Source organism: Solenopsis invicta, chromosome 6 (assembly GCF_016802725.1).
Source record: "Solenopsis invicta isolate M01_SB chromosome 6, UNIL_Sinv_3.0, whole genome shotgun sequence".
NCBI classification, from domain to species: domain Eukaryota; kingdom Metazoa; phylum Arthropoda; class Insecta; order Hymenoptera; family Formicidae; genus Solenopsis; species Solenopsis invicta.
Genome location: NC_052669.1, coordinates 2,084,451 through 2,097,449, shown reverse-complemented (window position 1 = coordinate 2,097,449; position 12,999 = coordinate 2,084,451). Strand labels below are relative to the sequence as shown.

Genomic DNA, 12,999 nt, shown 5'->3' with positions numbered 1-12,999 from the left:
AATGAGCATCAGAATTATTAAATTGCTCGTCAATTCAATTCAATTTATTGCACAAACTGTGTTTCAAGATCGACAAATGCGACGCGGAATTCACGTGGTCTTAAGTTTGTAAAAATTATTATTACGTTCCAAGATCCGCTGTAAACCGATATAGACCCTCTCATCTTTGTATTTGACAATTATATGTAAATTAGATAAGATAATAAAAGCATATAATTCGTTTACAATTATTTCTGATGTACAATTAGCTGATTACATAAGTTTTTGAAGAAAATTGTGATAACAATATAAACATAAATAATATGTATTGCATTTGGATTATCGTTAATTACATTTATAAATTCATGCTGAAGAGTAACAACTTAGTCAAAAAGGTACATGTTCTCAAATGTAACGACCCATTCAGCACATCCAAAATCCAGACATACGATGACTTAAAGACATTTTAAAAATAGCTTTCATCAAAAACAATTTTAAGTCGTTTTTAAGACGTCTATCTGATTTTGGACATGACATTGCCTGGGAATAATTGAGATATTCAATACATATTATTTATGTTTATTTTAACTTGTTTTTTGCTTGTTGATAGACTTTACTTAAAATTATTTTATCAGATTATTTATTCTAAACATAAGAGACTAAAAATTAATTAAAATAATAAATTAATATAAATGCATCAGTTTTTATTGGTGGCCTTATTTTAATCACTACCGTTGTATATCGTTTATTTGCAAAATTTTTAATAAAATTTTTTCTTTATATTTTCTTTTTAAATCTTATTATTAATAAATAAATACAATTCTTTAACTATAAATAAATTAGAGATTTTATATAACAAAAATAGAATAGACTGCGTAATGTCAATACAACATTTTGAGTGAAAAAAATCTTTATTTAACGCGTAGCCTGAATTTATATACAAAATGTTAAATATTAATTACTTTTTTATATTTATTAAACAAAGAACTTTTATTAAATAATATTTTTTATAGATACATCCTTCAAATAAGATTTTATCTATTTTCCTTATTGCTGATACTTACCAATCCGTTTGTAAACAAAAAATTTTTTATTTGTTACACAAAATATATGTCACTGAATTGAAAAATAAATATTACCTCGCCATGAAAAGTGAAGTTGCCCTCCCATATGAAGGGTATCAGCCATAATTCGTACAAATCTGGCAGGATAGTCTTTGGTAATCTGACATCCAATTTCTTCTTCGTTGGTACCGTCGAAAGACTCCTCCCGCTCTGTAAGAATGAATCGCCACCAGAACTCGTGCATGGTTGAACCTGTTTCTCCTCGAGGCAAGGTGCAAAATGGTACACCAACAAACCGGTGACGACCAAGCTGATCAGGAAGAATGCGCCAAGAAGGAAAGCGCCACACCGAGAAATAGTGCAACCTCTTTTACGCCCGAATGTGGTTGTGTGCGCGTCCATCATCGCCAGAACCTCACGAGACTGAGTCATATCATGTGCGAGCCTGAACAAAAAATTGATATGCATACTCTTCAGTTTTACCGCTCTTTTAGTTTACGCTAATTATTACTAAGCATAGTGGATACATGAAGTAACATTATTTTTCTTTAATTATGCACGCATCGTTAATCTATATTTTTTACGTAATCTCATCGCACTTCTATATTTATTATTATACGTTATATTAAAATAATATTAATAAATCTTAAAATGGAATTTTTTACCAATTCTTATGCTATAATTTTTCTAAAAAAGATCTACTTTGTTTTGTAACCTTATTTTCTAACGTTAATTTTTATTGCTACACTTAAAGTAAAATAATAAAAATATCTATTAGTTTTTTTTTAATTTCAAGAAAGAATTGCCTCTAAGTTTATCAGTTTCGCTATTATTAAAATCAAAGTTGTGAAGTTTCCACGAAATATAAAATTGATAATTAACGATAACTTTACGTAACTTTGTTTCTTGCATAGAAATTATAGGTAAAATCATCATAATTGCTATTGTAGAAGGTCGCACACTTTAACTGATGATACATTCATATTTACACGGATCTATATGCTTGTTATTGCCTATGTCAGCAAACAAACATAAATAAGAAAAAAGAAAGGTAAAAAAAAAGAAAATGCTCAAATATAAACATTTAGTATCTTTAAGATAGAATGTAAAAGTCAAAACGTTTCAAAGATAACTCCAATACATATGATTACGATTGCTAGTGAAATGATATGCTTAGCGATAGTTTTTGCCTAACGTGAAAGAGGGCATTTATTTAAATTTCAACTACTATTTTTATACTTGTTTTTTTAAAATCTGTATTATATGTAAGGAAAGAAATACGAGATCAATATATGGGCATGAGAAAATAAAAAAAGTTAAAAACAAATAAATAATACAATATAATACAATATAAGCAAAGTGCTTTAACGATTATAGCTAGATCTTATAATTAATGCATATATTTATTTGTATAATTTTGTAAAAATTGTATAATTCAATAAATTTATAAATTATAAATATTAAACTATAAAATAAAAGCAAAGTTTATTATATTTTATGTACTTAATCTAAATTGAATCATATACTGTTTGTTTGACATATCTGGCATAGCCTCTTATTCTATTCTATTGTTATATTTATAATTAATCTGGGAAAAAATGTGTCATATATAATTATATATTTTATTATATATTACATATTATTATATAGTCATATTTAATATGTAATTATTTATATAAAGAATTTTTTTTCCAAAGTTGTCAATTTTACTTAATATTGTAATTTTTTTTTATTATCTGTGTGTTTCATGCTTTAAATAAAATAATTAAAAAAAGACTAAATAAAAGCAAAATGTTTTGTTAAATGTAATGAAATACATTATTATTGGTCTGTTTCAAACTTTACTTTCTTAAGCTCATGTCTTGACCTTATTTCTTTCATTGATTTTACTTAAATATACCTGAACCTTTATTTTTAACGTATACAAATATTTTAAAATACTTACTCAAAACATTTACATGAAATGTTACTAAATATACTTTCAACATTCTTTTCTAATATTAATGTAGAAAAATATGTAAAATTTTTAATTAAATAGAAATATTTTTTTTTAAATTACTTTATATTAAAAAAAAAACATTGTTTATATTTATACACACACACGCGCGCGCGTGTGTGTGTATATAAATATAAATAATATATGTATGTATATATGTATGTATGTATGTGCAAAAAATATTTAGAATAAATATAGTGAAAGTAAAATCAGTAATAAAAGCATTCAACATTTTACTGGACATTCTATATGAGTAATGTAACGTATTAAAATCTTGAAAAATTGTACTAATTGACAAAATAATTTCAATTTCAATCGAATGCATTCAAACAAATAACAATTTTGATGAAGATCGTTATATCGAGAAAACTTTTTGTCTCGCGTAAACCGGGTGAAGGCAACCGATTATTGAAAGTAATTTCACGTACCAAACGGTTCGAGTGAGCGTGTCAAGGAAACGCGAATGGCGTGCCTGAATTGATGTAAGGTTCTTGCACCGGCGATTTGTCGTGAAATAATCTTGCAACAATTACAACACAATCCTACGTACATTGACCGAGACAACAGCGCAACGGTTTGAATTAAAGATGGTTGTCGTACGAACCAACGAGCCGCATAAGTGAAATAAAATTGACACCATTTTCTTATAAAAATGTTTAATATACCACAGTAAACAGAATATTACTCTAAGTAAAAGAAATACATTATACTATGCGATGCTGCATAAACCATTTTGATCGTTTTAACAATACACGTATCTGTTGCAATTACGCAAAATGAGCTGCATTCTTAGGCGCGCTGTTTAATTTATATGTAAATGAAGAAATGTTGCGCTAAGCTCAGAGCAAACATTAAATATCATAGATCAAATATATATTTGGCCGCATTCCTTCCATTTGTAGACAATGTACGTTTTGCCAGTGAATTATGTACTTGTTGCACCTGTGTTTCCGCAAACGCCCGCGTGACAGTTGGCCGCGCCGATTTTGCATAATAAAGAAGATACGAGGTGTAATGTTCCGGGATGCGATGGCATCAATTTCCTTCAACGCACTGTCGCATCATGCTTCGCGCCTTCAAAAGCAAGATTTATCTATCGCATTTATGCTCGTAGGACAGAAAAGTTGATTGCAGATTTCCTGAACACTCTCGCTAGTGCCGTTGACTACAAAAGACTCTTGCATAAGAAAACGGCTCTTTGTCGTTTTTCCGGCTACGTACATCTTCTCATTATGTTTTACTCATTGTGTGATGCGATATTACTCAAGGTTGCTCAAGGTTAACATATTTTAAAGGACATTACGTATTTGTATATCTATCTTTAGAAAAATATTTTTCTCTACCGTCAAGGATAAACGAAAAAAAATATTATTAACCTGACTAAATCTTTCAACTTGATTAAATTTCTTCAGTTTAGTATTATTTAGTATTTATATATTTTGTTAAATTGAAGAACTGAAGAAATTTAATCAAATTGAAAAGTTGAGTTAAATTAATAACTTTTTTTCTCAGCGTGGAATAAATTCAATATATTAGTTAATCCCTACTGAAGCGCATTACTTTTTTCTTATAGGATGAAGTGACATTTTGATGACAGTGACCTGATAACAATAATGAAAATGACACTTAAATAAATAGGTACCAGAATATAAAAATTGCACTAACCAGGATTTTGCACCTTGGATACCTTCAATAATTTATATGTATTTTTGCATAAGTGACAGCGTTGTAGATTCGTGTACACAATTTCAATGACGTTGAAACTCTATCATAAAATCGTTATGTGTACATCAACGTAAACTGAAAGACGAGGCTCCTAAGTTTTTCACGTCGTACACCGGTAAAACCGATCGATATTGCGGAGTTCGTTTTTTCAAGGTGTTTTTGCTTCTAACCGATCGCGGTTAAACTAAACTCACACGATAGGTATCTCTCGAACTCGTGGCTCCCGTTCGGTCTTCTATCCCACGACACTTCGTACCATCGAGCGCCAATCGGAAAACAGGATCACCACATCGGCAACGAAAGCGTTCCGCTCTGCTCGATGGTTCGCGCGCAACTGCCAAGGAACAAGGCGAGATACAGCTTCGTTGCTTCCTCTCCTGGTCATCCAGGTTTCCTGGTCGTCGCCGCGAGCCGTATCGGCCATCGAGTACTTGTGTCCTTCCACCTGCGTGAACGGATCACGTGCATGCCGCCTTCCGAATTGCGGGATACCGTACGAGCGGTATCCGGCTCGTCGCGAGTGATGATCGTAACGATCGATATCGAGGAGACGGCGTGTCCCTCTCTCAAGCATACATTTGAATTAATCCAAAGCCGCTGTGTTCTGAATTAATTATATCCCACCTACTAAATTCTTTAATTAAAATCGATTTTGTTTCTATTGGTTACTTCACTTTTCCATTAAAAAAAGGAAACACGCTTTCTAACATTGCCATTAATTCATTAATATTTAATTATTCTATAAATATTTAAAAGTCCGTTAGTTCTTTTTTCTTTTAATTCTTATTTTACACAGAAATTCTACCCAGAGCCAGCACATATTACATATGTATATGATATACATAGTTTATGAAATATTTTCATAAAAACCTCTTTTAAGAAGATATTCTGAAAATATTGTTATGTATTTTTAAAAATACTCTACTTTACATAATCTAATAATATTCTCGAAGATTATTCCCACTATCACAGTAGAATAGTACATGCATAATTTAATACGGTTATCATTATATATCTGGAATACAAAATTCTACTATACACACAACTCTTGAATCTCTAAAAAATCAAATTTTTGAAGAATATTCTATAGAACACAAATAATATGAATATTCGAAGTTAAACTACAGAGAAAAATTCATATAACAATATTAAAATATTTATTTAAGAGTCTTCGCGTAGGAAGAGCTATAGAATATACAGAAATATGAAATCTTCTCTGTATACTCACGATCATAAAAATTATTTATTTAAAAAAAAAGTAATTTCTTTTTGTAAATACATAAATTTCTAATTTATTATCAATTTCCAAGTAACTAATAAAAAGAACGAAAGAAACCTGATTTACCAACTTCAATAGATGATTGGAAATCACGTATTTATAAGATAGCAATGATTTTGTGTCCTGCCGAAAAACCTTTAAAAAACAAAAACCTGATAAAGTTCAATAAACTGTGATTATTATATCAGTGATTGATAATTACTATTTAATTAACTAGTCATTAGTTACTGATGTAATAATTAGTTTATTGATACACTTATTAGTTTTTCTTTTCGAGAGAATCGTTATACGTCTGTAAATGCATACGTACGTTTAATATACGAGCAAAATATTATTGTCCAAAGAACTATATATCAATCGCACAGTCTGATATTCCCAAAAGAGCTGTTATGTTGTTTTTCATTACTTGAACTAAATGGATTACTTATTTGTAGAGTATCAATAATTCACATATTTACACTGAGCTTGCTGACCCGTTCAATAAGCACAGTACGCAATATTCGTAATGATTAATCAACCGTTGAAAGAGAAATAGATAAAGCAAAAAGTATGTTGTTTACCTTGATAAAGAAATCTTATTTTAAACAATAATTTTAAACTATTTGATGGCTGTTTACTACAAAGTTACAAGAGGATTTACACCGTATTAACACGATAATTGGTATGCGTGTGCTCATAATTATCTATCTGTATAATACGAGGCGTATTATGCGTAATAGTGATGCAGTTTGTGCAATCTTTCTTCGAAAAAATACCTCTAAAATAAATATAATACTTTGCGTATAATCAAATTTACTACATTGTGGTGCTTTTAATTAATTAATTTTAATTAATTTAATTTTATATAAACATAACATTTTTCTGTAATGTTACATTTTGAATAGTTTTATATATCATATTAAAACAATTGTGTAAAGAAGTTAATACATAAGAAAGTTTTATTTTTATTAATTTTTACTTATTACTATTTATGATTTTATATAGTGCAGTACATTCTTAATTAGATTTCTAATATATTTTGTTTAGAATATATAAAAAAAAAATTCTTGATTATTTTGTTCAAACTTATGTCCTATTGAATTTATTAATATTTGCTAAAATCTGTATTTTATCTAGTATTTGAGCAACACGTGTTCTTTCTTCTCATATTTATTATCAGTGTGTATATTTGTAGATACAATTAAATAATCAATATTTGTAATAAGAGTCACCGGCAATAGAGAAGCTACCGAAATAAATCCAAGGACACGAAGGTTTCTTCAGTTTGTGCAAACATTACGTTATACGACATCCGACAAATCTTTTGTCTATGAACACGATACGAAGTACAAACTCGAGAAAGATATATCCATATCGCGCAGTTTAGCAAGTAGCTTTTCTCAACTCGGAAGAATTCTGAACTTTTATTACGTGCAAACAAAAAGATCACAAAATTTTATCTACGGGTTTGGGCAAATCTCTTAATTGCTACTTTACTTAAGTAAACGTAGATGCATAAAAGAAAAAGATAAAGTGTCGGATAAAGTTGCAAGAATAAAATCGTAAAAAAAAATCACGAAATTGTGAAAAATTAGCATTGAAATAATAGATAATATTTAAATCATCAAAATAATTTAAAAATTTATATTGTAAAATAGATTTAAAAAAAAACAATATTTAAATCAAATTACGTATTATATTCTTTTTAATAATTAAACAAGTAAAAGATTTTTTTAACTCTAAACTGTTACTGTAAGTAAATTTTCACTCAGTTACTAATTCGAGTTTTTGTACAATTTTTGCTATTAAACTTTTGATAGTGAAATAATATTTAATAAGATCTTTTTTAATATATAGTGTTGGTTTATTTACTCTAACATCTTGCAATATAGAAAGAATTTATAAAATAAAAAGAAATCCACAAAATATTTTTAATTATGTGATGAATTTCCAGAGTAGTATTAACGTCAGAAAAATATGAATAGCATTCTAGGATTTTCTGTAATCAACAGCACATAACAGGTACATAAACTGCTTCTGTTTTACGAAATATTTAGAAAAAAATATAATTTTTTACAAGAATTATATCAAAAACTTGCGTTACATTTTAATCGATTTTTAATGATCTTCTTACTACAATGAGTGCGTAGTTGTGACGCACTATTAACAATAAAAAATAAAGATTAATATATATTTGTTTATATAGTGTTTATGCATTTTCAGTCTCATAATCATTCTGAATAACAGAGTGAATGATCTTCACAGGAAGGTTAATGGAATCGTAGGTTGCATTAACATCTGCAAAAACATCGATGAACGGTGCATCTGTGTAAACGAACAAAAAGTAGCATTATTATTTCGTCATAGCGATGTATGCCACCTGTTACAGAAATAATCGTTTTATCGTCAAGAGCAATTAAGGCTAGTCTCGTTTAAGCGACGTCGCGAATTACATGTCGCAGAGAGGCGGAAAACGGTCCCTTTAATCCGTCAATCGAAAATCGATAACTTTAGATCGGGACATCGGTCCAGTAAGTACCTAATAATCCTATAAATTACCAAGGGCGGATAATTGAGTTAGGCGAACGAGCGTCCCTAATTGATTGAAGTCATCCGCCAGCGACGCCGGCGACGGCTCGTAGCGCGCGATTTGTCTCACACGAGACCCGCGTTATTGAATCTTCCATGTGCCAATGCGCGCGCTGACGATATAAGTGCGAAAGTGAATTAACCCAGAACTCCACTTTCACAATCGTGCCATACCTCTAACGCAGAGCTACGAACTTCGTCAAGAAGCGTACAAATGCGCGAGGGGTACACAGATTACTGTTTATTCAGGACAATTTTATTATTCTTAATTCTTATTGATATTCGTTAAATTGGCTTGACAAATCTCTTCTGATCACAAACACTCCGAGAGATAATTAGCTCAAGTCTCAATTTTTCTAGCATATTTTAGGTAACTCTGGTATTTATACCGCGTAAGATTTTATGTCATAGAAGTCAGAGAATTGATTCGAATCATCACATAATATCAGGAAAATTATGAAAGAGAGAGAATTTACTAGGATATTAATAATTTTATTGAACAATGTTTAAAAAATTTACTCACTTTTGTTTTTCAAGTTGTGTGTTCCATAATCGATCTCTGGAAAAAAATATAAGAAACAAAGGTAATTTACGCGCATTTCCTTTATTATATTAATATATTGCGTTGTAATTTCAATTTTTTATTATTAACGCAATCATAGTAAATTAAATTGACGTGATAAGTAGAACAATGTATTATAATCTATGTAAAATAATTACTTTCTTTGTGGGGACTATAAAAGTTATTATTTCATGATACACGCAGGGTATAGACAAAATAAGAACACTTGCGAGATATAAACATCTGAAAAAATATACTTATTTTATTAATAAAAGATCAATCCATTACTTGTTTTTAATACAGATTTTGTCTTTTTTTTAAATAAGATCATATAATGCTTGGTCACCAATGCAACGCTATACCATTCTTCTAACAAAATACCTTTTAAGAGAAATATTGGAAGAGACAATCTGTCTTTCGTTCTGCTCTTCAAAACTGTCCACCATGACTTGATGATATTGGAGTTAGATAGTTATGTTGACTGAGAAAAACGTTGAAGTTTTGAAACAGAGAACAATTTTGGAAAATAATGTGAGAAGTAAACTTCTTCTTTTAACATAATTTATATAATTAATTTAAAGATGCTAAAGAAACTAGTATAACTTTTCATTGGTGACTATTCCAGCTTTGTATGACTTTATTTAAATACATAACAACACAACAAAGCATAATAAATTACTGGATAAATTAAATTTTCGATAGATGCGGTATATATACTGGAGTTGACCTATCTTCCTTTAGTTGAATGACCAACGCTATCCTATTGCATTCAACCGTCTCTAACCGGTAGAACAAGTCATTATTATTACGATGATTATCATGTCGCATTTAAATTCATGGAAGAAAGGCACGGTCGCTTCGTATTGGCCGGTGCACAATACTATTTTTCATTCACGTCGTTTTAGCGACATTCCTTATCGCGACGCGCCGCGTAAGCCAGGGCGAGCGAGTTTCGCTATTCCATTAGCGGTGAGGACTCTTATCAGACTGTCGTGTTTCGCCGATCGAATTCCCAAGAGAGGTTGGCACATCAAATTTCTTTCTCTCGCGAAGCTCTCGAGATCCGAATACGGGCGAATCGAAAATCCTGGAGCATGCCGGTAATTCTATACCGTGAACGGGACGAAGACACGGTCCATCTGCGCCGCGACAGAGGCTTGGGTTACCTTTCATTGTGGTGTACCCTTACGGAACGAGACACCAACGTATCCACCATTGTAATCGAGCGTGCCGCTTACGTGTGGCAACGTGTACGAAACCTGTGTGCAAACCCTCCTTCGCCGAAAATTTCTTAAGGCTTCTTCCGCCCGGATGCGCATCCTACGCGTTTCTTCCGCGACCTTATTACGTGATACAGGATGTTCGGTAATAGATACGCGATATTTTCGAAAAAATTAACATAACTTTTTCCTCTGAAGAAAAAGGTAGTTTCCGAGCATAATTAATGCAAAAAGAAATTTTTATAAGTTACTTGCTAGAAGTAAAAAAAATCTTATACTGTGTTTAACTAGATGGTCCTCCATTTTAATCATATAGTGGCTAGTAATGTTGCATCTTTGCAATGTTCACTTTCTACGCGTAGGTATATAAAATGTGTCGAGATTTATGTTTAATTACACTTAAAATTACACTTATGTTTAATTACACTAAAAATGGAAATGTAACGTGATCATTGAAATTAATCATGCATTTCGGTGGCTTTCACCATTAAAAGATTTAAACGTAAAAAATTAAAAATAAAATTACATATCGGGAAAATCTTCACTTACAATATATTTTGAAGAAAATTAGTTAAAAGAAATTGTTTTAATTATAATAAAACAATGCATATGGAAAGGCATCAATTCTATTACTATAAAAAGCGATTTACTTTTTCTTTTATCAAAGATTTTCTTAAAAAAAAAAAAAATTTTCTTGATAACTGTCTTGATAATTACCAGATGATTAACAAATATATTTAAAGTTAGGCGATATTCAACTTGGTTCCTTTTGTAAGTAAAAAAAGAACATCTACATTAATATGTTGTCACTCTACTGAAAAACAAATATTAAAAACGGACAGTCTATTCTCAAAAATACTTATATGAATGCTTGCGTATATTTATTCCTCCGCAATAGACTGCGCGTGCTTGAGAATTCAAGAACCAGATACAAAATAACAGAATGGACTAAAAACGAGCTAAAAATGGTCTGTATAAGTTATAAAAGCGGTGAATTATTTTTGAACCTACCTTGGTTTTCGAGTTATAAATGAGTAAAGAAGTTATTCGAAATATCCGTCTCGTGCGTCAACACACGCTACCATATACTTTAACATATTGCGTTCAGCATTTATTCAATCCAGGTATTCTTCGAATAGTTTTTAGATATTGTTCGTAAATAATAGATAAGACACGTCGAGACGTGTTAAGTCATACAGTAGTGTGTTGACGCACGAAATGAGCATTTCGAACATTTTTTAACCATCCATAACTTAAAAATGGAGCTATGTGTAAGACGTATCTCCATATAACGATTTTTACTTATCTTAATGTGTAGATTAACTTGAAGTATTATATGTATTCTTGAATCATCCTGTATTTATTAAATATTTAAAAAAAAAACTTGTACTAAAAAAAAAGAATTTAAACTCTTTCAAAGAATATTATAAAATATTATCGAAAAAATCAGAATAATAAATAAATCGAATTTTTGTTTTAAGTCAATAGTTTTAATTGAAGTAGATATCACATCGATAGGATTTAAAATATATAATATTTTAAATACACACACACACACACACACTCACACATTTGATGCTTATGATAAATTCATGATGAGTTTACAAATATATAAATTTATTAACTAAGTAATATTTACTTTAATTAAGTAATTTACAGTGTATATATTTCTATGTGTACACAGAGGTTTATTTTAAATAAACTGTTACTTGTACAAATAAATAAAGGGTAAATTTTTTAAGACTATTAGAACATATTCTTTGTAAAGATAATTGTTACTTAAAAAAAACTAAGTTAAATAATTTCTTCACTTTTTTTAGCACAAGAATAATATTTATTAATAATATTTATTAGTATTTTTTTGCGTGTGTGGTTTAGTCAACAAAATATTGACTTATAAGAGTTATTTAAATTTATAATGTAAAAAACAAAAAAATTAGGAAAAAATTTAATTTTAACGGTGGACATTATCTTGTTTGCCAAATACGTTTATTACCGAATATCCTGCTTATCTTCAATGTGTCTCTGTACATAACATTTTATCTGCTAAAACACATACGGTGACTACGTGTGTCACCATCTGTTTTAAATTCAAATGTCGCTAATTGCAATTTAATATCGTTGACCATGAAAACAAAATCGGAAGCAGGCCCATTTTTCTGCCTGGTGGGCAGAAAAATAAAAAAATTATCGCAGTGTATACGACGTCTCAATATTCCGCAACGAAGTTCATGAAACTGACATGAGGAAGGTCAGTTATTTATCGCAATGACAGACCACTTTGCTGAATAACTGCTCAATCGTATAGATAAACGCGTGTCGAACTGACAACTCAAAGAGGAGTAACGATGTTTTCTTCTGAGCAATTCGCCAGGCACATTACAAATAAATGCGTTCTTATGCAATATTTGTAGCACAATAATGAATCCAATGCAGCTATAATTGATCCTTCACTTAACATTATTATTATGTAAAAGAAGAAAGCGGTATCTCATCGTCCGTGTGTTATCGCTTCGTAAAAACGCGTCGAGTTCAACGTCACGAATGAAGCTGTTAATAAACCGAATGAGTTTTGCCTATCAATGCGCTAACATATGACGGTGCGG

The 12,999-nt window shown here is 30.2% G+C and overlaps 2 protein-coding genes across 5 annotated transcripts in view; both read right to left on the bottom strand.

The window, feature by feature from the left end:
• LOC113002651 (aminopeptidase N-like) overlaps positions 1-12,999 on the bottom strand; it is a 39,912-nt gene that overhangs the window by 9,617 nt on the left and 17,296 nt on the right. Inside the window, exons 2-3 of one of the 4 annotated variants that reach the window (XM_026130582.2) lie at positions 9,135-9,170; positions 1,119-1,488 (exon numbers count right to left, since the gene is read on the bottom strand). In XM_026130582.2, coding sequence (XP_025986367.1) covers positions 1,119-1,475 — 357 coding nt within the window. In that variant the 5' untranslated portion in view covers positions 1,476-1,488; positions 9,135-9,170. The other 3 variants (XM_026130579.2, XM_026130581.2, XM_026130580.2) reach the window with 3 other exon arrangements.
• LOC120358058 lies at positions 4,970-5,512 on the bottom strand. Its single transcript, XM_039450625.1, has one exon. It carries the CDS (start codon positions 5,336-5,338, stop codon positions 5,000-5,002), a length of 339 nt encoding a protein of 112 aa, XP_039306559.1. The 5' UTR covers positions 5,339-5,512; the 3' UTR covers positions 4,970-4,999.

Coding starts and splice junctions, on each gene's coding strand:
- LOC120358058 (XM_039450625.1), bottom strand. CDS start 5,338: ATGCTTGAGAGAGGGACACGCCGTCTCCTCGATATCGATCGTTACGAT.